The sequence below is a fragment of the Pongo abelii genome, chromosome 2, assembly GCF_028885655.2.
Source record: "Pongo abelii isolate AG06213 chromosome 2, NHGRI_mPonAbe1-v2.0_pri, whole genome shotgun sequence".
Lineage (NCBI taxonomy): Eukaryota > Metazoa > Chordata > Mammalia > Primates > Hominidae > Pongo > Pongo abelii.
Window position 1 is genome coordinate 97,644,765 of NC_085928.1, and position 27,262 is coordinate 97,672,026.

General features: G+C 39.5%; 1 protein-coding gene across 8 annotated transcripts in view; it reads left to right on the forward strand.

Annotated features, from left to right (window-relative positions):
* The first annotated feature begins 4,695 nt into the window (after nucleotides 1–4,695).
* The window catches only part of TASOR (transcription activation suppressor), a 60,777-nt gene continuing 38,210 nt past the window's right edge, over nucleotides 4,696–27,262 (forward strand). For 5 of the 8 annotated variants that reach the window (XM_054552030.2, XM_009238894.4, XM_054552028.2 and 2 more), the window contains exons 1-10: nucleotides 4,734–5,336; nucleotides 14,333–14,478; nucleotides 16,371–16,463; nucleotides 17,908–17,980; nucleotides 18,263–18,354; nucleotides 19,502–19,663; nucleotides 21,670–21,794; nucleotides 24,517–24,548; nucleotides 25,604–25,709; nucleotides 27,097–27,200. In XM_054552030.2, the coding sequence (XP_054408005.1) occupies nucleotides 5,006–5,336; nucleotides 14,333–14,478; nucleotides 16,371–16,463; nucleotides 17,908–17,980; nucleotides 18,263–18,354; nucleotides 19,502–19,663; nucleotides 21,670–21,794; nucleotides 24,517–24,548; nucleotides 25,604–25,709; nucleotides 27,097–27,200 (1,264 nt within the window). In that variant the 5' untranslated portion in view covers nucleotides 4,734–5,005. Of the gene's footprint in view, nucleotides 5,337–14,332; nucleotides 14,479–16,370; nucleotides 16,464–17,907; nucleotides 17,981–18,262; nucleotides 18,355–19,501; nucleotides 19,664–21,669; nucleotides 21,795–24,516; nucleotides 24,549–25,603; nucleotides 25,710–27,096; nucleotides 27,201–27,262 lie in introns of those variants that run through there. The other 3 variants (XM_024244356.3, XM_009238892.4, XM_054552032.2) reach the window with 2 other exon arrangements.

Sequence of the window (27,262 nt, forward strand, 5' to 3'; positions counted from 1 at the left end):
AAATACAAAAATTAGCCGGGCATGGTGGTGGGTGCCTGTAATCCCAGCTACTTGGGAGGCTGAGGCAGGAGAATCGCTTGAACCCAGGAGGCGAAGGTTGCGGTGAGCAGAGATCATGCCATTGCACTCCAGCCTGGGCAACAAGAGGGAAACTCCATCTCAAAAAAAAAAAAAAAAAAAAAAAAGAACAGTGTCTTGACACATAGAAAGTGCTCAATAAATGTTACTAGCTTGCTATATTGAGTCATTGTCTTTTCCTATTTTTATTTTTTTGCTTTTTTGAGACAGAGTCTTACTCTGTCACCCAGACTGGAGTGCCATGGCACAATCTCGGCTCACTGCAACCTCCGCCTCCCAGGTTCAAGTGATTCTCCTGCCTTAGCCTCCTGAGTACCTGGGATAATAGGCATGTGCCACTATGCCCAGTTAATGGTTTTTTTTTTGAGACGGAGTCTAGCTCTGTTGCCCAGGCTGGAGTGCAGTGGCAAGATCTCGGCTCACTGCAACCTCCGCTTCCCGGGTTCAAGCGATTCTCCTGCCTCAGCCTCCCGAGTAGTTCGGATTACATGTGCCTGCCCCCATGACCAGCTAATTTTTGTATTTTTAGTAGAGACGGGGTTCCACTGTGTTGGCCAGGCTGGTCTCGAACTCCTGACCTCATGATCTGCCCGCCTCGGCCTCCCAAAGTGCTGGGATTACAAGTGTGAGCCACTGCAACCGGCCTTAACTTTTGTATTTTTAGTAGAGACAGGGTTTTATCATGTTGGCTAGGCTGATCTCGAATTCCTGACCGCAAGTGATCCACCTGCCTCGGCCTCCCAAAGTGCTGGGACTACAGCCGTGAGGCACCGTGCCTGAACTCTCTTTTCCTATTTTTAAATTGTGGAATTGAAATTGATTATGTTTCCAAATTTTAAAAGGCAATTGTGGTCCCTGGAAATTTAATTTTACACTATTTTATACTGTTCTCTAATATTCCTTGTGCTGCTGCTTTGCCCATTACTGATAGCAGGAGACAACTACAAGCTTTATACTTAAAAGCATAAACTTTTGGTAGCTCTTGCTTCAGAACTATGTGCATCTGTGGTACTCACACCCCCCACAGATATCTATAAACATATATGAATACCTAGATGGATATCTTCTGTATGTCACTGTGTTAGTTTTCCTGAAATAGGTGGGATTCAGCAAATTTATACCCCTTTTCTGCCCCTCATGTTTCTGACTCCTTACTTTACCTTTAGGTCTCAGCTTAGCCATCACCATACATCCTAGTTTCAGACACATTCCACACTGAACAGCAAATTTGAAGGAGGTAACCCTGTTCATTTGCTTCAAAATTACATCCTTAGTAGGTAGTAGTGCTTAGTCCCCAATAAATAAAAAATATTTCTCATAGTGAACATTAGTAATGTTCTCCAGCTGAACTGAAATTTTTTTGCTATCTACAATAAATGAATATGTATTCAAAATTACATTTTAGAGACTCCTAATTTTTTATACCTTATAAGGCATAATATAGAAAATCTGATTTCACTAATTTTTTTTCTTTTATTATGATTATTATTATTTTTGAGATGAAGTCTCTCTCTGTCGTCCAGGCTGGAGTGCAGTGGCGCAGTCTTGACTCAATGCAACCTCCGCCTCCTGAGTTCAAGAGTTTCTCCTGCCTCAGCCTCCCAAGTAGCTGGGATTACAGGCACCCACCACCATGCCCAGCTAATTTTTTTTTTTGAGACGGAGCTGTTGCCCAGGCTGGAGTGCAGTGGTATGATCTCGGCTCACTGCAAGCTCTGCTTCCCGTGCTCATGCCATTCTCCTGCCTCAGCCTCCTGAGTACCTGGGACTACAGGTGCCCGCCACCACGCCCAGCTAATTTTTTGTATTTTTAGTAGAGACAGGGTTTCACCGTGTTAGCCAGGATGGTCTCGATCTCCTGACCTCGTGATCCGCCTGCCTTGGTCTCCCAAAATGCTGGGATTACAGGTGTGAGCCACCACGCCCAGCCCATGCCCAGCTAATTTTTCTATTTTTAGTAGAGAAAGGGTTTCACCATGTTGGCCAGGCTATTCTTGAACCCCTGACCTCAAGTGATCCACCCGCCTCGGCCTCCCAAAGTGCTAGGATTATTATTATTTTTTAAAATAGAGACAAGAGTCTCACCATATTGTGAAGGCTGGTCTTGAACTCCTAGGCTCAAGTGATCCTCCAGCCTTGGCTCCCAAAGTGCTGGATTACAGGTGTCAGCCACCACACCCAGCCACATTTCATTAAAGTTTTTTTTTTTCTTTTTTAATAAATGTTGATTTGGAATGAGAAGCAATTTTTATCTTCACAAAATTTAAGATTCAACGTCTGTGGAGGGCTAATGGGTCTGTCTAGCCTTAGTTTTAGGTACTCTACTAACAACCTGTGATTGCTTTATGCATAGCCTATGAGCTTACAAGTAGAGTTGCCTTTTCTTGAGTGGATAAGTGGTGGCATTAGTATGCAATTAGTTGTTTTTGTTTGTTTTTAATAGAGACAGGGTCTCACTTATTGCCCAGGCTGGGCTTGAACTCCTGGGCTCAAGTGATTCTCTTGCCTCCACCTCCCTAAGTAGGATTTTGACGTGAGCCACACCTGGCTACAATTAGTTCTTATTTTTGAATTTGATAAAAATGAGCTTTTAGGGATGCCTTCAATGAATCAACAAAAAAGAAAGTTACCAATTTGGGACTGCAATGTGAATTTCTGATCTTCTGTACTCTCTTTTAAATCAAGTAAAGCCCTTCCCCCAACTAAAAAACTTTTTCTTAATGTATTTTTCCCTCAACCTAGACCTCAGTTTTTCATTTAAACATATTTTAAAATGTGTGTGTGTGTGTTTTGAGACGAAGTCTCAGCCCAGGGTGGAGTGCAGTGGTGCCATCTCAGGTCAGTGCAACCTCCACCTCCCAGGTTCAAGCAATTCTCTGCCTCAGCCTCCTGAGTAGCTGGGATTACAGGCATGTGCTACCATGCCCGGCTAATTTTTGTATTTTTAGTAGAGATGGGGTTTCACCATGTTGGCCAGACTGGTCTCGAACCCCTGACCGCAGGTGATCTGCCCGCCTCGGCCTCCCAAAGTGCTGGGATTACAGGCGTGAGCCACTGCGCCTGGCCTAAAATGTGTTTTTAAACTATTTACTAATAATGGATTTACACTCTCTTTCGTATGATTTACTAAATTGATTCGAATAGGTTGGGCAATTCATGATTTTTTTTTAATACCAGCTGTTAAACAGTGGTAATGTTTATTAGAAGACAAAGGAATCCAATGTTTATTAGAAGACAAAGGAATCCCAAGGGTAATGTTGCCCTTGGGAATGCTCTTTAAGCCTGGGGCTTTATTATGATGATAATTTGGTCTGTAAACTCCTTGGGAGACAGTTTGAGACTAGAGATCTGGGTCTCAAACCTGATCCTGCTGCCTGGCGACCCTCAACAAAATGTCAGCTCTCTGTTGCTTCGTCCATAAAATGAATAAAAGTGCACAGCTGCTGTGAAAATTAGGTCTTAGAGAAGCGGTCAGTGCAGTGCTTAAGTACTTACTGGGAGAGTTAAATAGACCCGGTTTCAAATCTTCGGCTTGTTACCATAATTTGTCCAATGTCTTGCAACGCGTCTTTTAAATTGTGCAAACTAGTATCTACCTCATATCTGTTGCTGTGAGGATTAAATGGAGATCATGCACGTAAATCACTTGTCCAGTCCGTGTCTAGCACATAGAAAGCACTCAGTAAATATTGGCTGTACTCACGATAACCCGTGATAGTTTATACGGACAAGGTAGAAACTACTATGTAAAGGGCTCTTAACTATGAAGTTGTTCCCTTTATGGGAGAGCGACGACCTGCTGTATATTTTTTAATGTGACCACAAGTTTATTTTTTCTTTAATATACGTTTACTATAGGAAAACGTTGGTGAACGTTCCAGTGGAAGAAACAGTAGAGTTAGAGGTTTATCAGTGGCCAGATTTTTAACAGAAGTAACCATAAAAAGGGAACAAATGGAGGCCAGGTGCGGTCTCCATGGGGGCGGGGGGTGCGACCGAAGGAAAAAAATGGGAAAAGTTAACAGCCGCCTCCCCTCAAACTCCCCAGAACCAAATCCTGTTAACACCAGGTTGTTAAGTCCCATCAGAGGATCTCAGGTGAAAGTGCTTGCTGGAGCTGTGACACTGGGTCACACCCTTTGAGATAAAAGAGAAGGCCGTGTGCGAGTAATCTACCACAAAGATACAAGATCCGGTGAGAATAGCAGGTAGCAGAGGCCGTCGAGGCTTTTAGGCTATTACCGGGTAGCGCATTCTCTTATCTCCTCTCCACGTTTTTGTACACATGCAAATAGTTCATAAAACCGAGATCGTCCCGCATCCACTGCTATGAAGCCCGTTTGGGCCGAGATAACTCGTGCGCAGAGGAACGGTTTTGCCCACAAATGGGCGACGCCTGCGCTCCGGGGAAGAGGCCAAGCTCGTCTCCCTCGCCTGCAGCGCGGCGGGGGTCCCCCGGGAACCCGAGGATCGCCAGGGGCCCACGCATTCCGCATGCCACGGCTGCGGCGTCGAGGCCCTCGCGGGGCGTTGCGGTCACCCCTTTTGGCGGGCTCGGGCGTCCCGAAACTCCGCCCCCCGACGCGGTATATCCGCACTCGCGGAGGCGGGTGCCGCGCTCCCATTGGTGGAGTGGCCCGCGGTGGCCCCGCCCCCTCCGGGCCCCGACGCGCGCACGTTGAGTGGCGGGGGAAGGCAGAAGAACTGCTCGAGCGAGGAGCGGCTCCGAGGGCCGGGCAGCACGGTTGGGGTGCCCGCTACAGGGCCCCCAAGGGGCTGCCAGGTCGGGAGCGCAGCCTGAGGCCACGGGGGGAAGGGGGTGGGTGGGCTGAGAGCAGTTCGGTGGCGAGACTGGCCCGCCGCCCCTTCCCCCCACACCCGTCGACCTTGTGGGCAGAAGCTTCCCAGAGCTCCTTACGCCGGCGCGATGGCGACTGCTGTGGAGACGGAGGCCTCTCAGCCGACGGATGCGAGTTGGGAAAGTGGCGGCGGCGGAGACGACGAGATGAAGCAGGCGCTTCCGGAGCTTGAATCCTCCCCACAAAATGGCGGCGGCGGCGGCCTCAACATCGCTGAGCCCAGCGGCGGCGCTGGGCCTGAGGAGAACGCGGGGGCCGAGGCCGCCCAGAGCCTCAGCCACGAGCAACCTCAGGACTCCTCTGAGGCGGGCGCGGCCGCCCTGCCCAGAGGCCCCGAAGAGCCCGAAAGGCCTGTTAGGAGGAGTTTTCAGATCCCCAGGAAGAGCAGAGAAAAGAAAGGTGGTGCCTCCCCTTCTTCTTAACCCCCTCTCTCTCTCCCCTCCATCTTTTCATTAGAACCTTTCTATCTCCTCTTCCCACACCCATCTGAGATACGTAAACACGCATGCAGCGCCGGCCGCCTCTCCCCTCACCGCCACGGCCGCCCAGCTGCCGCGCTTGGTGCGAGAGAAAGCGGTGGAACCACGCTCCCCTGCTGCCCCTCCCCGCGGAAGTTGGAAGTAGCTCAGGTTTGAAGCTTGTCCGTAAGGCTGCAGCTCCCAGAGAGGAAAGATGGTGCTCGGCGCCCCTCCCTCCCAGCCCCCGAAGGCAGAGAAGCTGTTGTGTCCTCCTAAGGATGCTTCTGAGAAGTCTCGCTATGGAAATAGCCCGTGGCCATGGATTCTGGGGCTTTCTCCAAGGCCATTGCCAATGTTCTGAGGACCACGAGTGCTTCTCCCCGTGGAAATTCTTCAGTTCTGTGTGTCTACTTGAAATGTGCTTGATGCCAGCGTCCTCCCTTATTTAGAAATCTCTATTAGTAGATGTGATCCATGCACACTGCTGTTTTCCATCACACTTCATTTCCATGTAGATTTTTCCCCCTTGTTTTTGAAGCGTTAGATTAAATAGGTCTCTCTCTCTTTAAATTCGAACTTAGTATTGTTTTTCTTACATTTGAAAAGAATGGCAAGGTAGGTTCTTGGCGCAGTCATTTCCCAATGGAAAAAAACTAATGAGAAGTTACCTTATTCTCAAGAGTCACCAACTTGGTCTTCTAGATGGTAGAACTTCAGGTTAAAAAAAAGTCCAGTCTTAGTTTTTGGAACCCATATGGAAACAGTTACATTAATTACTTGTACTTTTAAAAAAATCTTAATGCCATATTGTTAATATGGAGTCAGAATTCCTAATGGAGGTCAAAATTAGTATCGTTTTTTGTTATTGGGGTATTATTTTTTAACTATCCAGTAAATTTTGGATATTCTGAATTTAGACAACTTCCTTTTTGCCCTACTGTGTGGTTAGGTTTTCATTATTGACTTTGGAAAATAATAGGATTTGTTTTTTTCCCGTATCTTTTCCATTTATTTGGTATAGAATCTTGGCTGTAGCATTATACTGACTTTCCATAAGCATCACCAGTTCCATTTGCACTACTGGAATTGTTTGAGCCTTTTATTGGAAAAATACAAATAAAGTTCATTTGTTTGGATGGCAAAGCCAAGAAAATACTTGGTGTGAAAAACCATGTTGACAAAGATGAAGTTAACCTTTGGAAATTAGCATGAGGAATGTTTCTAGAAATATCTTTTGAGTTAATGTAATAATTTTAGGGTTCAGGAAGATACTTTTAAAGGTCAAGACTGTCAGTTATTTTCGTGTATTTAGTTAAGATTTGAGATGTATGATTATAGTCTATATGAGAAAAGTTCCCAGTGTAATCAATTGGTAGAGAATAGGTAGGAAGTACATTCAAATGGGCTCTGGTTATGAGGTAGGAGGTGGAACTATTTTTTTTCTTCACAGCTTGATAAAAGCCGTTTGAAGTCTGCATTTTTTTTTTAAGGTTTAAGTGCCTAAGAATATGGACAAACCGTGATTTTTTTTTTTTTTTTTTTTTTTTTTTTTTTTACTGTTTGTTAGGACCAGAACATTGGCCTAGAAACTCTTCAAAATTTAGTTTGAAATGTGGGAAGGCAGTAGGAACTGGAAAGGCACTGTGTTGGTGTGTTTTTTTTGATTAGATAAAATCCAGAGATAGTTGTAAAATAGACTTCAGTTGAACACACTAAAAGTGAAAATAATTGAGGGATTAGGAAATATAAACCTAGCTGTTGTGCCCCACAGTCTTGTACCTCTTGGGTAAAACTTGTATTTTCCATTTTTACTTAGAGACAAAAGTTGGGAGGAAAATATATCGCAGTGGACTTTTTCATGATGAGTGAAAATGAGCAATTTTTAACTTGTGTAATTATTTATACCCTGAACGCCAGCTGTTCAAATAGTAAAATAGCGATTTAAATAGAACTTTAAAAAATTAAATAAGCAGCTATTTTACCACCATGAATTTTATCTTGTTCAAGCTGAGAGAAGTTAGTGGTTGCGGATAGAATTTAATACATAAATTCAACTTTATTAAAAAAAATTCATCATAAACAGTGCAGGTTCTTTTGCATTCATATTTTAATATGGCAGACCTTTTCTTGTGACTGCTTTTCCAGTGAAATTTAAGATTAGGACTTAAATATTTTAATACCTTAAAGGTCACTACTATGCAAATGTAACTTGACTCAGAAAGTTCTTTTTTTGGTCTTGCCAGTGGTGTGACATCCAAAATAACTGCCATTGTAATTGAGTAATAATATTGGCAAACACTTGTATAGTGCCTAATAAGTTGTGGGCATTGTTCTAAGCAATTTACATACATTGACTAAATCTCAACAGTGTTTTGTGGTAGGTACTATTCCCATTTTACAGATGAGGAGACTAAAGTACTGAGAAGTTAGGTAACTTGCTCCAGGTCACACAGCTAAGTTGTGGAGATGGAATTTGAAGATAGTTGTAGAGTACTTTTACTACTATAAAAAAGAAAAATCTTGCTACCCAGTTTGAATAATCTAAGGGTTTAAGTTAGCTGCTTTTGATCTGACCTGTTAGTAACAAAAACTGTTCCCCCCCCCCCATTAAATATAGAAATATTTAGTATGTTTTCATCCTTGGGGAATTTTGACATTCAGAAATTATGTTCACTATCAACATTTGATTGGTACTGACATATTAAGTGCGTCTTTGACTGGAAAGGTATACATTTTACTGTTTTTGTTGTATGTTATTTATTGGCTGAGGCATGATTCTTATATTTAACCAAATTGTAGAATTTAACCAAATTGTAGAATTGCATTTTGTTGGTAGATGTTTCAGTATTGCTTTCTTTAAATCTAGTGAGTCATAAAAAGTAAATTAAAATTGGTAATTGCATTTGATGCAATTTTTCCCTCCAAAGTTCTTGGGAAATGGAGTAGCGATGATTCACTTTCTGGAAAACGTTTATTGGTTAATGTTTTTGTAGGGTCCAAGGGAGTCTCAAAAATTAATTGCTCTCATGTACTAAGTTTCTATACTGGTTTAGTCCAGAAGTAATGGTTAATTCTCCTAACCTCCATCTTCCCCCACAAAATTTTCACTTGCCTTTTTGAAGCCATTGGAGCCAAGTCTCATTCTTAAGGAAATTTCCGTGGTATTTCATTAGTTGTATATGGATGAGTGGGTTCTGAGAACGATAGCTCTCTCCATACATAATAGCAAAGTAATCAAGGTAAAATTTACTTTGAGCTATCCTCAGTCCAAAAAACGTTGTTTCGTATTTGTACTCTTGATTCCTGCCAGCATATTCATTTCTAATTGTACACTATGTTCAACCTTGTTGATGTAGAGATGAAGTACCCACTCCTAAAGTATTGTCTGTGGTAATTTTTTTTAGAATGAAGAAAAGTGATTTTAAAAAAAGATCTTACTGTGAAGAACAAATGGATGGAGAGTGGTTGTATTATAATCATTAATAGACGTCAGCTGTGAATTCAGAGAAAATTTCAGATCCCCAGCCTCCTCTTGCTAATTATTTCGTCATCTTCTATGAATTAGTTACTTTAAATCAGACAGTTGTTTATTTATACTTCGTATTACCCATTTGTATGTCTTTTTTTTTTTGGAGTCAGAGCCTCTGTCGCCCAGGCTGGGATGCAGTGTTGCGATCCCGGCTGACTGCAGCCTTTGCCTCCTAGGTTCAAAGGATTCTCCTTCCTTAGCCTCCCCCAGTAGCTCGGATTACAGGCATGTGCCACCACGCCCAGCTAATTTTTGTATTCTCCTTAGAGGTGGGATTTTTGCCATGTTGGCCAGGCTGGTCTGGAACTCCTGACCTGAAGTGATCCGCCCTCCTTGGCCTCCCAAAGTGCTGGGATTACAGGCATGAGCCGCCACGCCCAGCCGCATTTGTATGTTTTGATAGGAATGGTCTGTCTTTTAAGTTTAGCTTTTTTAAATTTATGTATATATGATAATATTTTTTGTGATACATGTATACATAATACAAAAATATCTGCCTTAACACCAAACAAATTGGTAAAACTAATTGATGAAGATGTTCTTTTGATTAAGGAACAAAGCTGATTGATGACCTAAATTATATATCTATGCCCACTGCCTTTATAAATACAACCTTCAAATCTTGAGTGTGGGCTGGGCATGGTGGATCATGTCTGTAATCCCAGCACTTTGAGAGGCCGAGGTGGGTGAATCACGAGGTCAGGAGTTTGAGACCAGCCTGGCCAACGTGGTGAAACCCTGACTCTACTAAAAATACAGAAAATTAGCTGGGCCTGGTGGTGGGCGCCTGAAATCTCAGCTGCTCGGGAGGCTGAGGCAGGAGAATCGCTTGAACCCAGGAGGTGGAAGTTACAGTGAGCCAAGATCACGCTACTGTACTCCAGCCTGGGCAACAGTGCAGAACTCCATCTCAAAAAAAAAAATCATGAGTGTGTTTTGTATGATACTAATAAAAAATATTTGATGATAGTATGGTTAAGAGTCAGAAAATTTGAATTCCAGTTCAAATTCTATGATACTGTCAGTTTCCTCATTTGAATTAAATCTCTAAGTGCCCTTCTAAATCTGCTCTTCAGTCTCATAAAATACATCTATAGTTTGTAAGTAGGGAAACCTTGTATGATCAGTAATCAACTTAGCTGTTTTTCTGACAGGCATTTAATGGAAATCGATTAAATAAGCAAAATTACACATTTCTTAATGTGTGAAAGAACTTCTATTGCTACTGCTGTTAACCTTTATAAAACAAAGGGTGTTACGACTCTTGGCCCTGTTATCTCTAGAGGAAAATTAAAATCAGAAAAAATTAAGAGATTCGAGAGAAGATGTGAGGGTAGAAAGAGTAGTATTAGAACCAAATTATTTTGTTCTTTTATATTAACTTCTGTGTCTAAGTGTTGTATATGATTTCTAGTCATAAAATGAGGAAACAGTCATTTTTCCAGCTGTTGACATGATTGGACATTGTACATCTAATAGCCATATGCACACACATCATATATTTCAGGATACAAGATAGGGAGCCTAATCACTTGAATTTGAATCCCAGCAGCTTGATTCATTCATTAACCCTGTAACCTTGGGCCAATTCAAAGGCTATTTGTCTCAGTTTCAATTGAGAAACGGGCATGTTGAACTTCATAGCATAGTTTTGATGATTGAGATGATACATGTAAAGCTCTTAGTACAGTATTGAAGGTGGTACTTAACCGCTAATGGTTAAGACAATAACTGTCGTAATCTAGAGAACAGTGTATTGAATACTGAGTTCCCTGAGTGAAATGGATGATTCATATACATAATGCTTTCCCTATTTGGATAGACACAGGGTTGTTTATTATTACTACCTCAAATAGTGACCCATAATTGAGATTTTTGACTTAAATATTTTCTTTAAAAGGAGTGACAGGATACATTGATCGAGATACATGTAGTGTTAAATGACCTCTGAGGATATAAAATAGACTACCAGAGAATGTACATTCAGAACATGAACTTAATAAATTTTCTGAACTGCTGTTAGCAGCAAGTTGACTTGAAATCCTTAAAAATAGTTGCAGGATAATTTTATTATCTTAGAAATTATCACCAGAAAAAATGAGAAATTATAACTGTCCTAACGAAGCTACTGAGGCATTTGCAATACAAAATAATTAGGATACAGATATTGATTGTTAGAGCTAAAATGCTTTTTTCTTTTCATTTGCAATAGTTTTTTTCCTGTCAGCTGTCATTTTTAGTATGTTGGACATGACTCGGACATTGCTTTGGAGTGAACTGGAAATGTTAAGTACTTTGAGAATAATTTGGATGTGAACTTTTATGCAGATTTATGATTTGACTAATTTTTTACTTATGATTAGATTAATGGTAGAAATTGTATTGGATAGCTTAACTAATGAAAATTTCTTTTATGTAGACTATAAAATTTCATAGAAATTGGCAGCCATGTGATACTTTTTTTGTGTACATTTTATATATCTGAAGTCATTTTGTTTAGAAACAAAATCATGTGTAAAACCCAACTTTAAAAATCATAACCCAACTTTTAAAATCATGCTTGGCCCACTTTGGTTGTGAAAGCCTATAAAGACCTCCACATGCTGCTTTCCTTGCCAAGTTTTTCACAGTTTAATTGGGGACAGTTATCACAAAGATAAGATGTTTTTGTCCTACATTCCATAACACAGGTTTGAATGAAGACAATATATGGCTTCTACCCTCTTTTCTGAGCTTTCATTTGTGTTTTGTATATTACGAATTGTTGAATTTGTGAATGAATCAATTTTAAATCACAGTCATTTAGTAGTAGAATATATTGTTAACCATTTTTAAAGCTCTTGACAAAATTTCTCATTTTCTTGACTATTTAATATTTTTAGGGCTGGCACTCACAGGTCTAGCTACTGGGATATGGGAAACATGAGTAATGAGCAAGGCAGGTACAGTTCCTGCTCTCATGGAGCTTACAATCAATAGGTTACTGAACATATTCGTCTGCTACAAGTTTGATTATAGGACACTTTGTGTTGGGTAGGCTTGTTCTATTTGAGTACTTGTTTGAGCTTACTCCTGTTTATTTTTTAATTGTATTGCTATAACTGTGTTGACTATTTTTTTTGGTGTGCAGTTCCAAAATAGTGGTAGCTATTTGTTTGTACACATTGTGCCATTGAAAACTACGTTTTTACAGACACTTCTGTAGTATATATATGGTTTGGTAAATGAATGGATGAATGGCTCTGTCATTTGACATGTCCTTTAAAGTCTAATAATCATGTATAAAAAAGACAACAGTTGCTGCATCTGTTACCTTTAGGAGTATGTACAAGTGGAACATTATGTTTTCAGTAGTGACCTGTTTCGACTATTACATTTCTTGACCCTTATTAAATAGTGTCTTGAAAGAAATTAAGGTAATAGAGAATAACATAGTTTCTATGAGTAGTTCTCTCTACAGTGAAAAGTGGTTCCTTTTTGATTTGGGGAAATATATATATGTATAGACTTTTAGGTGTATTAGTAAATTAAAGTATTTTGTGCATAAGATAGAAATTTGAGGTTACTAGACTAGTAATTCTCAAGAACTAATTGCATAGTTGACTTAAATGTTTTAAAAATTAAGTGAGTGCTGGGCACGGTGGCTCATGCCCGTAATCCCAGCGCTTTGGGAGGCCGAGGCAGGTGGATTACCTGAGGTCAGGGGTTTGAGACCAGCCTGGCCAACATGGTGAAACCCCACATCTACTAAAAATCTAAAAATTAGCTGGGTGTGGTAGCAGGCATCTGTAATCCCAGCTAGTTGGGAGGCTGAGGCAGGAGAATCGCTTGAACCTGGGAGGCACGGAGGTTGCAGTGAACCGAGATTGTGCCACTGCACTTCAGCCTGGACAACAAGAGCGAAACTCCATCTCAAAAAAAAAAAAAAAAAAAAAAAATTCAGTGGGATGTAGAATGGTTAGGGATGTGGAGGATAAAAACTTAAATGTCCTGGCTGGGCACGGTGGCTCATGCCTGTAATCCCAGAACTTTGGGAGGCCAAGGCGGGCGGATCACGAGGTCAGGAGATCCAGACCATCCTGGCTAACACTGTGAAACCTCATCTCTACTAAAAATACAAAAAAAAAATCAGCCGGGTGTGGTGGCAGGCGCCTGTAGCCCCAGCTACTTGGGAGGCTGAGGCAGGAGAATGGTGTGAACCTGGGAGGCGGAGCTTGCAGTGAGCCAAAAGTGCGTCACTGCACTCCAGCCTGGGCGACAGAGCGAGACTCCGTCTCAAAAAAAAAAACCTAAGGTCCTACTATGTGTCGGATGCTATGGTTAGAGCTTTTTCCACGTGTTGTCTCATGTATGGCATGTGGCGTATAGTGGTTATTAGGGTAGCTGGAGTTTGCCGTTTTACATATGAGAGAGCTGAGCTATATAAGTAATTTATTTACCTGCATTTTACTCCAAGCCAGTAATGCTAGGTCTGGTATTTGTGTCCAGCTTTGACTCTAAAGCCCCACATGTTTTCATTTTATTAAGTTGTCATAATAAATGTTCTACTACTTTTTGTGGATTATACTAGAAGCCACGTGAGTGCAGCATTTTATTTTTTATTTTTATTTTTATTTTTGAGACAGGATCTCGCTCTGTCTCCCAGACTGGAGTGCGGTGGAAGAACATGGCTCACTGCAGCCTTGAACTCCTGGGCTCAAAGGATCCTCCTGCCTCAGCCTCCCAAGTAGCTGGGACTACAGGCATGCACCACCATGCCTGACTAATTTTTTTTTTTTTTTTTTTTTTTTTAATGGTTTGTAGAGACAGGGTCTCACTATGTTGCCCAGGCTGCTCTGGAACTCCTGAGCTCAAGCAGTCTTGCTCCTTGGCCTCCCAAAGAGCTGGAATTACAAGCATGAGCCACCAAAGTTTTTTTTTTGTTTTTTTTTTTAAACTTAAAGACCAGTGTGTCAGTAACAGCATATTTTGTTACTTCACATAATGTCTTAAATGTTTTTATGCTCTCATACATGGTATAGGTAGTTTGCTGAAATACACAGTCTGAGACATACTTCAGTGTAACATAAAATAGGAGCTAAGTTGAGTATAAACACAGGTTCTTTTAAGAGTCTTTAAGCAATTTAGGTTGTCTAATATAGCATGCTTAAGGTTTGCAAAATTGCACCTTCCTTGTCTGTGTATGTAATGCCAGATCCTCATTGTTGAAGGAACTAGTATATGTAGGCAACTAGTTTTACATTTTTTTCAATGAGTTAATAAGTATCTCTTTTGCATATCACAAAATAAGATAGCCTTGATGCCTTTTTTCATGTTATTTAAAGTTACGTTAACCCACAAAAATATAAGGAGCTATATTTAAGATGGAGTAATGTTAAACACTTTAAATGTTTGTTTTTTTATTTTAGCACTTTTCCAGCCATTAACTCCAGGCTCTCGAGAATTTGAAGATGTTGTAAATATTCTCCATTCTTCTTACCTTGAACCAACCTCAGTAACAAATTTTAACTACAGACGTGCTTGCTTGATACACAATGAGCTTTTGGAAAAGGAGGTATGTTTTAAATTATGCTTACTGTAAGATTGTTTTCAGAACCAGTTAACAGCCTGGGAAAAAAATGTTCTCTAGAAATACTAAAATTTTTAGGAAAACCAAATTACAAAGGGAAAACAAGTTTTTGTTTTTGTTTTTTTTTTTTTTTGAGATGGAGTTTCGCTGTTGTTGCCCAGGCTGGAGTACAGTGGCGCGATCTCGGCTCACTGCAGCCTCTGCCTCCCTGGTTCAAGCAATTCTCCTGCCTCAGCCTCCAGAGTAGCTGGGATTACAGTCATGTGCCACCACACCTGCCTAATTGGGAAAACAAGTTTTAAATGACACTCTTTTTTCTACCAAATGTTGCTGTAGCATTACATTTATCTGCTATGTTAAATTGTTCCTAATACGCAATTATGTAAAATAACTTTTTAACTGAAAATCTTAAGTATAGAGATAGCTTACTAGCTAATGGTTTAATTGTAAATTCTGCTGAGCATGATGGCTCATGCCTGTAATCCCAGCACTTTGGGAGGCCGAGGTGGACGGGTTGCTTGAGGCCAGGGGTTTGAGACCAGCCTGGCCAACATGGCAAAACCTGTCTCTACGAAAATTAGCTAGGCATGGTGGCACATGCCTGTAATCCCAGCTTCTTGGGAGGCTGAGGCACGAGAATTGCTTGAACCCATGAGGTTGCAGTGAGCCGAGATCGCGCCACTGCACTCAAGCTTGAGTGATAGAACAAGAACTCTGTCTCGGATAAATAAGTAAATAAATAAATTGGAATTCGTAGGGCTTTTTGTTCTTTTGAGTATTGTACATGTTAATTAAATGCCTAAATTGGAAAGTAATTAATGAAGTCAAATATGTGGGTGTGTTTGTTTTTAGGACATGCTTAATTTTTTCCACAATTATTGCCTGGTGGCTATATTATGATTTTATCATTAGTGGATATTCTTAGTGAAAAAGTTCAAACAAAGAAGAATAATTGAGCATGTTAGACAGTGAACTTAAGTTTCATGTACAAATTAGAATATTTGAGTTTTGATTTAGGAAAAGGCAGCATGTATAGATGTTTTGAAATATTTGATGCATAATGCTTTCCGATGGACCTGAAACATGAATTTTTTATTTTTGTGAGTTGGTTAACCAAGTGGTACCAGGATTTAATTTTGAAAGGTTCCCTAAAGGGCACTGAATCCCAGAGAAAATTAAAATCTTAGTAGTTTGAATTGATGTGGTTTCATGCTATGATAGCGATTATTTGTTAATTTCATATGAAAATTTAGTCTGAAGATACATTAGTTATATTATTAAAGAGCAGTAATAGCCTGAATATAAAATGTTAGATATTTTATATTTTAAATGCATATCTATTTTATAGGTAGGAAAGCCAGTGGTTTAGGATAACTTATAGTTCCAACTACTTAGATAAAGTCACTCTTCCATCCTATAAATATGTGTGGAGCACATCTTACGTGCTTGGCATTGAGAATACAGTTATAGAGAAAAGAAGCATTTTTCTTGTCCTAATTGAGCTTATAGTCTAGAAGTTGGTCATTCAGCAGATTTATTAAACCACCTGTTGGATGCAGTATACCATGTTAAGTAAAATGGAAAATACAAAGATAATTAAAGCATGAATTTATAATCTGTGGGAGAGTTGGAATGTGGTAAAATTATAAGAGAAACTTAAAGATCGGTGAGCATTAGATGTTTATTTGACTATATTAATATTATATATAAAGAGCCAGTTAAAATAGGGGAAAAACTGAAGGATAGAGAGTATAGAGAGATAGAGATTATTTTTCCATTTTGGTAGGTGTGAGATTTCTTGGAAAAAAAAAAAAAACTTGTAGCTTGAAAAACATAATCACATGCCAAGTAGTTTTTATAGGTTTAATTTCATTTAGTTTACAGAAAAGCGAAGAGAACTGAAGTTTGATGGTCGTTTAGATAAGGAACTTTCAGAATCCTATGCATTTCTGATGGTAGATCGATACCAGGTGAGTTAACGCATTTTTTAAAAAACAATTTGGGGATGTTTCCATTGTAAGTTACTAATTTTGTGATTATTCAACAGTATTCTTGACAATTACAGACTTTTTTGATATGTAAGTGGAATACATGATTTAATGGGGCAAAATGTTTATTGTTTGTAATTTGTTTTTCAAATGTACTCAGTTTTTTCTCTGACCAGTCCTATTTTCTTCCCCTAGAATGTGCTTGATAATAATACTTTTCTCTTTATTTATTTATTTATTTTTTTCTGAGATGGAGTCTTGCTCTGTCATCCAGGCTGGAGTGCAGTGGCGTGATCTTGGCTCACTGTGACCTCCATCTCCTGAGTTCAAGCGATTCTCCTGCCTCAGCCTCCCAAGTAGCTGGAGTTACAGACACACCCCCCACACCTGGCTAATTTTTGTATTTTTAGTAGAGACGGAGTATCACCATGTTGGCCAGGCTGGTCTTGAACTCCTGACCTCGTGATCCACCCACCTTGGCCTCCCAAAGTGCTGGGATTACAGGTGTGAGCCACTGCGCCTGGCCTTTTTTCTTTATTAAAAAGATTATCTTCTGTATTGTTGATTATATGTGAGATTATCTTCTATATTGTTGATTCTATGTGCCTGGAACCTTTTTTTTTTTTTTTTTGAGATGGAAGTCTCACTCTGTTGCTCAGGCTGGAGTGAAATGGTGTGATCTCAGCTCACTCACTGCAACCTCCTTCACCCAGATACAAGTGATTCTTGTGCCTCAGCCTCCCAAGTAGCTGGGATTACATGACATGCCACCGCACCCCGCTAATTTTTTTGTATTTTTAGTAGAGTTGGGGTTTCCCCATGTTGGCCAGGCTGGTCTTGAACTCTTGACCTCAAGTGATCTGCCTGTCTTTGCCTCCCAAAGTGCTGGTATTACAGGCGTGAGCTACCATGCCTGTTCTGTTTTTTCCCCTTTTAATCGAAGATATTTAGGTGGAATAATATTTTGCTGTTTCTAGTTCTCTTTGAAAAGTAATGGTTATATATATTGAGTGGCAGGAGTTAAGAGTATCTGTCACGCCTGGCATGAAGAAAAATGACTGAAAAGTAGCCAGGCATGGTGGCGAGCGCTGGTAGTTCTAGTTACTTGGGAGGCTGAGGTGGGAGGATCACTTGAGCCCAGGAGTTCAAGGTCATGCCACTGCACTCCGGCCTAGGGGGCAGAGGGAGACCCTATCTCTAAAAAAATTAAATAGAGAAAAATGGATTCTAGATATGGTTACTTTGAGAAGTGTAAGTCAGTTTTACGTTAATATTTATAAAGTGGCAAATATATAAGATTTCTGTGATCTAGAATGATACGTAGTTAAGAAGCTTTGTTTTTATTTAAACCAAGTTTATAAAATTATTTTTTCATGTTTTAAATGTTATTATGACTGCAAGATGAAGTATTTTTTTTTTAATTTAGGTTCAAACCATATGTGAAAAAGGATTACATGTGGGTCAGTCCAAAATAACAATTCTTGGCAGTCCTTCCATGGGTAATCTTTTTCTTTTTAAATATAAATATCTACTGCTAAGTTGTTGTCTAAAAATACATTATCTCGTAATTTCACTGCAGTTGTTATTAAATTCATGCTTTATTATGTTCCCAGAAAAAGAGACTAGTCATAGGTTCTGAAATGTAAGATCAGTTTTATCTTTTGTTTCTGATTTTTGCACACTTCAAATTGATGAAGGATAACTTTTTAAAAATGTCTTATTTTAGTCCTAGTGATTTTGAAAAATGTAATCAGTTTACTTAATTTTTCCGTCTTTTCTAGGTGTCTATCTTTCTAGGTATGCTGATTTATTACAAGCGAATCCTTTGGACACGGGGGCAATGGGTGATGTTGTTATTTTTAAAATAATGAAGGTAATTTAAACTTACACATTTCATGTATGAAAAACTACACTTGATTTGGATTTTAATTTTTAGATGATGCTAAATCTTCAGGAGATTGTTTAAAAGTTCATGCTTGTTAGTGTTTGGTAGTTAAAGATACTTTTGAAAATGGTTTATTTGCCATCTTTTTGTGTGTGTGTGTTGTTTTTTGTTTTTTTGGTTTTTTGAGACGGAGTCTTGCTGTGTTGCCCAGGCTGGATGGAGTGCAGTGGCGCCATCTTGGCTCACTGCAAGCTCTGCCTCCCGAGTTCATGCCATTCTCCTGCCTCAGCCTCCCAAGTAGCTGGGACTACAGGTGCCCGCCACCAAGCCCGGCTAATTTTTTGTATTTTTAGTAGAGACGGGGTTTCACCGTGTTAGCCAGGATGGTCTCGATCTCCTGACCTCGTGATCCACCCGCCTCAGCCTCCCAAAGTGCTGGGATTACAGGCGTGAGCCACTGTGCCTGGCCTATTTGCTATCTTTGATCTAAGCTAACTATACTTAAAAGTTTGTTTTCCTTTCCAAAGAAAGGAATGTAGAGAGTAATATGTTGGTAATATAATTTATATTAGTGAAGAGTATTATGAATGGAGTTTCTATTGTTATTAAACAAGTTCAAATGATTTTTTTTTTTTTTTTTTTTTTTAGTGATTAGCTTTTTCTTACTGCTTCAAATTTGGTAAAAGTGTTCTATGAGGTATTATTTTATTTATTTTTTGGAGATGGAGTCTCACTCTGTCACCCAGGCTGGAGTGCAGTGGCACAATCTTGGCTCACTGCAACCTCCGTCTCCCAGGTTCAAGCAGTTCTGCCTGCCATAGCCTCCTGAGTAGCTGGGATTACAAGCGTGTGCCACCATGCGCTGCTAATTTTTGTATTTTTAGTAGAGACAGGGTTTCGCCATGTTGGTCAGGCTGGTCTCGAACTCCTGACCTCAGGTGGTCCGCCTGCTTTGGTCTCCCAAAGTGCTGAGATTACAGGCCTGAGTCACCATGCCCAGCTGTTCTGTGAGATATTAAAGGGAAAAAATGGTTGGGATAGTTGATCTGTATTCAAAGAAGTATTTCATAATATTAATGTTATATAGTCAACAATTAGGTTTAGATAGACACTTAAAAGGTTTTCTCTATTTTAGGGTAAAATAAAGAGTATATATGACCCCATGGGTGTAAAAAGTTTGGAATCTATGTTAAATAAAAGTGCTTTGGACCCCACACCAAAGCATGAATGTCACGTGTCGAAGAATGCCAATCGAATTACATCACTTTTGGCTTACAGAGCCTATGAGCTTACTCAGGTAGGTGCCAGGATCCGTTGTAATGTTGTGATCTCATACCTGTTTGTTACCAAATCCTGTAAAATTCCCTTTCAGTTCTCTCTGTCCCCGCACTAGTCTAGACTCTGGTGTCTGCATATCACTTCCAGACTCCAGTGTCTGTTGCTGCTGTTTGTTCAGTGTTTTCTGAGATGTCTCAGAAACATACAGTGGGTCTTCAAGGTTACAGGGTAATATTTATAGACTCCCTAGTCTAGCTCTTCCTGCCAGTAGACTGTGGCCTGGTTTTTATGATCATTGCCCTCAACACACCTCATTTCATTTTGAAACCTTGGCATTTCCTGGCCTAGAAAGATTGCTTGCCTAAGATAGTACTCATCTTTCAAGGTAAAGTTGAAACCCCTTGAAATAATCTTAATGCATAACATTTTGTACTATTGATTTGATAGGTATTTTCTATCTTTATTAACATTTTTAAAGATGCAAACCTCGAACTATTTTTTAAGCCTTATTCAAGTATAATTGACATATACTACACCTATATAAGAGTAACATTTGATGTGCTTTAGTGTTAAGTTTTTATATGAGGTTTGTCTATAAAGCAATGGTTTTTTGTTTTTGTGTTTGTTTTTTTAAATAGAGATGGGGGTCTCACTGTTTTGTCCAGTCTGGTCTAGAACTCCTGGGCTCAAGTGATCTTCCCACTTCGGCCTCCCTATTCTTGTTTTTTGATTATTAGTATTTTGTTACTTTATTTTGAGACGGAGTCTCGCTCTGTTGTCCAGTCTGGAATGTGGTGGCGTGATCTTGGCTCACTGCAACCTCTGCCTCCCAGGTTCAAATGATTCTCCTGCCTCAGCCTCCCAAGTAGCTGGGATTATAGGCGCCTGCCACCTCACCTGGCTAATTTTTTGTATTTTTTTAGTAGAGATGGGGTTTCACCATGTTGGCCAGGCTGGTCTCAAACTCCTGACTTCAGGTGATCCTGCCTGCCTCAGCCTCCCAAAGTGTTGGGATTATAGCTGTGAGCCACCACACCTGGCACCTGTTCTTTTTAACATTAAAAAAAATGTCTATAACCAAATAGACTGTTTGTGAAAAGTAGTAATGTTAACTTCCCTGGAAATGTTCTTTCTTTAATTTTTGCTATATTTATGTAAAATAAAATTTTAAGAACTATTGTTGTGGGCTTTTAGCAAAAATTATATTCACCAAAGTCATTTGGAACTGACTCATTCGATTACCCTCTGGACAGTAGCAATATTGGTAGGTGTGAAGTATACATGTGAGATAGTTATTGGCATTTCTAGAAGGACTTGCAAACTGGCCTTATGTTTTTAAAAAACTCCAGCCATTTTTAGAGCAATAACAACATTATTGAAATCAATAGTTTCCCAGGGGAATGGGCTTTGAAGAACTGTACTACTGTGTTCATAAACTCAGGCATTCTTAAAGTGAAAATCACTACTCTGAAAGTTAAAAAACCGTACTATACTGAATGTGGTGAAGAGGTGAAGGGGAAAGACTAATGGGTAATGGGAAGAGGGAAGGCTATCTTTGTCACCTATGTTCAGATTCTTTTCCGTATCTCCTTTGCTACTTTGTTTGCAATTGGAGTCCAGGTGTGTTTTTCTTTTGAAATAGCAAAACCATAGTTTGATTTAGTTGAGATTGTGTTCTTAGTATTTTGCTTTTTGTATTAGATTGGCTATTCTGAGCTGACCTGGGAGCTTAGGCTCTGTTTATATATTTTTATTAGGAAACTCCCAGTGGTCAACTCTTCAGAAGTAAACTTTTGGAATAGTTAGTAATACTCTGGGATCTTACGCACTTAGATGCAGAATATTTTATATCACAAAATGAATACAAAGTACTAATTATTTTAGTTAAATTGGCACGCAGAGCTTAAAGACATTTTTTGTCAGAAGTGCATATATGGTTTTCTATTTCTCAGAAATCAGGAAGATAAATATAAGGTTTCACCTTGCCTTTTTAAAGAAGTTAATTTTGCATTTTCTTATTTTTAGTATTATTTTTATGAGTATGGCTTTGATGAGCTAAGGCGAAGACCAAGACACGTTTGTCCATATGCAGTTGTGTCTTTTACTTACAAAGATGATATACAAACTCCGAAGTTTGTACCTTCATCAAGGTAAGACTTAGGAGTTTTAGACATCATCCACAGTGATAATTCTACTACAGATCCTGCACTACTGAGTTAGGAGGACCATTTTGTTTCCTTCCCATTTTTTTTTTTTTTTTTTTTTTTTAACTTCCCTTGAAGTTGGTTGGAGACTGAAGTGTTTACAATGACTTAAATGGTCAGTGTGAAGAACAGACAGTTTACCATGTGGAAATAAATACAAGCTAAAATTTAAACCTCATCTGGTTAATCTCTTCCTTAGAAATGAAGGTTTGTGTAGTTGAGTAAGTGGCAGGTTTTGTTTGTTTTGAGATGGAGTCTCTCTCTGTCCCCCAGGCTGGAGTGCATTGGCAGGATCTCGGCTCACTGCAAGCTCCGCCTCCCGGGTTCACGCCATTCTGCCTCAGCCTCCCGAGTAGCTGGGACTACAGGCGCATACCATAACGCCTGGCTAATTTTTTTGTATTTTTAGCAGAGACGGGGTTTCACTGTGTTACCCAGGATGGTCTCTATCTCCTGACCTCGTGATCCACCTGCCTCGGCCTCCCAAAGTGCTGGGATTACAGGTGTGAGCCACCGCACCTGGCCAGTAAGTGGCAGTTTTAAAAAGTGAGATTTTGGCCAGGCGCAGTGGCTCACGCCTGTAATCCCAGCACTTTGGGAGGCTGAGGTGGGTGGATCACCTGAGGTCAGGAGTTCAAGAACAGCCTGGCCAACGTGGTGAAACTGTGTCTCTACTAAAACTACAAAAAAATTAGCTGGACCTGGTGGTTGGTATGTGCCTGTAGTCCTAGCTACTTGGGAGGCTGAAGCAAGAGAATCGCTTGAACCTGGGCGGTGGAGGTTGGCAGTGAGCTGTGATCGCACCACTGCACTACAGCCTGGGTGACAGAGCGAGACTCTGTCTGTATTTAAACAACACCAACAACAAAAGTGAGATTTTGTGTATTAGCACCCTTGGAAATGGGGAGCTTCTACAAAGGATGCCCATGCCTCACCACAAACCAATCAAATATTTAGTGGGCAGTCAAGGCATTGATAGTTTTTAAAAGCTTCCAGGTGATTCTGATTTTCAGCCAGTTTTGAGGACTGTCTATTTCTTTTTTTTTCTCTTTAGAGACAAGGTCTTGCTCTGTTGCCCAGGCTGGAGTGAGTAAAGCGGTGCAATCATAGCTTGCTGCAGCCTCAAACCTCTGTGTGCAAGCGATCGTCCCAAGTAGCCGGGACTACAGGCATGCACCATCATGTCCGGTTTATTTTTAGTTTTTGTGGAAATGGGTCTTGTTGTGTTGTCCAGGCTGGTCTCAAACTCCTGGCCTCAAGCAGTTCTCCTGCCTTGGTATTCCAAAGCACTAGGATTACAGGCATGAGCTGCCACACTTGGCCTGATGATTTCTTTCTTTTTTTTTTTGGTTTTCTGTTCTTGTGTTATTGAATATTTCTTATAAGCTCTAGTATAAGGTGACCAAATAGGAAGCAGTTACCATTTTTTTCCCCATGTGGTGATTCTAAAAATGTTTTAGCCAAATGGAATAAGTAAATTTATAGGGATGTAGGTGAGATGTTCAAATGTCTGCTCATTTTTACTTTGGGTGTCTATACATATTTGAAGTCATGTATGATATCTATTAATTTAGAAATACTGCTGTTTTAAAACCATATATCATGAAACATATATGTACATTTTTGAGGTTGACCTCTTTTGTCAGTTTTCCAGATCAAATTATCTTCTCTTCCATTTACGGTCCTTTTTTCATGTAGGTGAATAATCCTTGAAAACCATCTATAGCCACAGGTACCAATTGACATAGTATCAAGACAGTTGTGGCTTTCATTTTTTGTGGCTCTAAATTTATGATCACTATGATACATACTTTCACTATAGTGTTTTTCATAAGTAGTCTTTAAAAGACATCTAGCACTTAAAATTATGAGGTCATGCCCCCAGGAATAATGACTGTTAATTTCTTTGCCTCCTCTTTGATTCCATCTCTTGACCCCTCCCTATATCATTTCAAAGGAGCATTGATTGAACATCCATCCTTGTACCTTGAATATTCCATGAATGCTCCTGCTTCAGGGCCTCTGCATTTGCTGTTCTCTCTTTTTCCCCAGTAAGCTGCATAATTCATTCTACATTTCTTCACGTATCTCCTTATCATTGAGGTTTCTCTGGTTTTTTTTTTTTTTTTTTTTACCTCTATACTCTTATGTCTCTTTTTTGTAGCACTTAAAACCATCACGATCTGTTATATATCATTGTTTTCTGTCTTCCTCATTAGATTTATGTAGGTTGGAACTTTGTTCTGTTTATCTCTATAATCTTATTACCTAGAACTGTGCCTGGTAAATAATAAGAGCTTAGTACGTATTTATTGAATGATGAGTTAATATATTTATATATTGAGGCTGTGTCTTCTAACGTCAACAAAATAATTGACAAGAGACTTTGGTGGACGCTGTTCTCTCTTGGTTAGTATTTTTGAAAAAAACAGCTCCCTTAAATTTGGGTAAATGTGGTAATTTGAGCAAAGTAAGTACTTCTGTTTTCTCTAAGTAGAGTTGGATTTACTAGATTTTGTAATGAGTAGTTTCTTTGTTCTTCCTACCTGGAGGAAGGACTTAACTGTAGTATGCCATTAAAAATTGCACTTATATCAAAGTCTTACATGTTAATTTTTATGATTATACTAATGAGAAATGTTTTTCTTTTCTTTTAAATAATTTGTAGATCTAACAGCTTTAATGCAGATAGAAACATAGGTAAGAGTTTTATGTTTCTTTAGTTTTATAAATGGAAAGAATAAGTACATATAGCAAAAGATTAAGTGCTTTGTATTATTTTTATAATGAATGAAAATCTGCAAAGTATGAAAAGTTATAATGTAGCATCAGCGCATTTGGTTGTCCAAGCGTAAGATCTCCTTTGAAAATCTGCTACTGTGAATAGACCAAAAGGTTTTAGCACTTTAATTGAAAAAGATAAAAAATAAAAAAGGTTTTGTAACTCAGCTTTTTAAAAGTATTAAATTGACCAGAGGTGTAGGACTTAGAATTAGAGAAGACTGAAAGTAGCATTGACATTAAACTATTTTAAAGTTTCTTTGTTTTTTTTTCTTTTCTGAGACGGAGTATTACTCTCGCCCAGGCTGGAGTGCAGTGGCATGATCTCGGCTCACTGCAACCTCTGCCTCCTGGGTTCCAGCGATTCTCCAGCCTCAGCCTCCTCCTGAGTAGCTAGGATTACAGGCGCCCGCCACCGCACCTGGCTAATTTTTTGTATTTTTAGTAGAGTTGGGGTTTCACCATGTTGGCCAGGCTGGTCTCGAACTCCTAACCTTAAGTGATCCACCCGCCTCGATCTCCCAAAGTGCTGGGGTTACAGGTGTGAGCCACCATGCCCGGCCTATTTTAAAGTTTCTTTATAATGAAAACACAATGAGTAGAAGATACAGGACACTGTAGGCATTCATATAATCAGCCAGATCTCTCTATACAGTGTCCCTTTGGAGGAAATAAGAGATGAATAATTATCTTGTCTTTGCTCCCCAACTTTTCTGATAATGACATTTAGACAGATACATTTGTTATTCTTTGCAACTGGAATGATTTTGTAGGGGATAAATACCTGAAACAAAAATCCTAATATTTGAACTCTTAGTAAATAGAAGTGTAGAAGAGTCACTGTTGTTTTTTTTTTTTCCCCTCCTACTTAAACCTTGTTTCTAGATATTTTCCCTCTCATTTCTAATAAATGTGCACTCACTTCTCTGGGCTGCCAAGTGACTAAGCTGTGTCATTATATTCTTTTTATTTAGATAAATATAACTATACCTTATGGAAAGGACAGCTTTTAAATAAAGGAAAACTTTTGTGTTATATTTCTCTGAGGTCAGCCACTCGTGCTTTTTTGCCTATCAAACTGTAAGTATAAGTAAAGAGCAGTTCGTGGTTGCTAATTTTATCACTTTCTTGAGCCTTTTTCGTTATTTTTCATATCTAAATTTTATTTTGTTTCATTAGAACTTCAATATAAATGTTGGTTTGTTTTTTAAAAGGTTGATTTGAAATTAGGTAATTTGGCAGTATGAGTCCTCTTTCTCTCTGTCTTTATTTGAGGATAGGCTAGTCAGTACATTTATGGTATATAACTTTATCTTTTTTTTTTTTTTTTTTTTTGAGACGGAGTTTCCCTCTTGTCATTCAGTCTAGAGTGCAGTGGTGCAATCTCGGCTCACTGCAACCTTCACCTCCCGGGTTCAAGCGATTCTCCCATCTCAGCTTCCTGAGTAGCTGGGATTACAGGCTCCCGCCACCATACCCAGCTAATTTTTTTTTTGTATTTTTAGTAGAGATGGGGCTTTTGCCGTGTCAGTCAGGCTGGTCTCAAACTCCCGACCTCATATGATCCTCTTACTTGGCCTCACAAAGTGTTGGGATTACAGGCGTGAGCTACCGCGCCCAGCCTAAAACTTTTTCTTAGTGATTTAAGTCTGAAATATTTTTAAAGTTTATCCTAAGTAGATATATATTTTTTATTTAGCATTTTGAATATAGTAGACTTAAAAGTTACCAGTTCTTTGTTGGGAAGAGCTTTGATTTGGTGAGTTAAAATATACAGGCTGTTTTTAGTCCTGTGCAGCATATGTTGGTATAGAAAGGTCTAAAATCTCTTGCTTCCATCATTGTGGGCCTTCATAGATGTGTGAAGATTAACAGTTTATACTTCAGTTGTCCTTAATAAAATGACAGCCTTTTAGTTTCTGGCTTAAGGATGGAAGGTTGGAAATATTGCCTGGCTATATTCCATGCCATGATATATACATGGCTACCCATGTATATATCTGGACTTCCAGTGTCAAATCCCCTTTACTGCTGGGCATAGTGGCTCACTCCTGTAATCCCAACACCTTGGGAGGCTGAGGTGGGAGGATCACTTGAGACCGGGAATTTGAGACCAGCCTGAGCAACGTAAGGAGACCTTGTCTCTACAAAAAGACCCAAAAAGACCAAAATTACCCTAGCGTGGTGGCACATGCCTGTAGTCCCAGCTGCCCTGGAGGTTGAGGTGGGAGAATCACTTGATCCTAGGAGGTTGAAGCTGCAGTGAGCTGTGATCACACCACTGTGCTCTAGCCTAGGTGACAGAGTGAGACTGTCACAAACAAAACAAAAAATCTTTAGAATACGGTGAGATATTAGTAGATATGCTCTTCTATTTTCCATGAAGTATACTTTTTTGTGTATGTGTTAAGATTGCTAGAGTTGAAAATACAGATAAGGCAAACATGTTTTTTAAATTTTCTTTCAGACCTGAGAAGTTAGATGTTGAAACAGTTATGAGTATTGATCATCTGAAACAGAAAATCCCTCCAGCACTGTTTTATAAGGAAACATACTTAGGTCCAAATGAAGGTAAGGTAATTTAATTTTATTGAAATGCATTAGAAGCAGACTTGATTTGGATATTTACTATG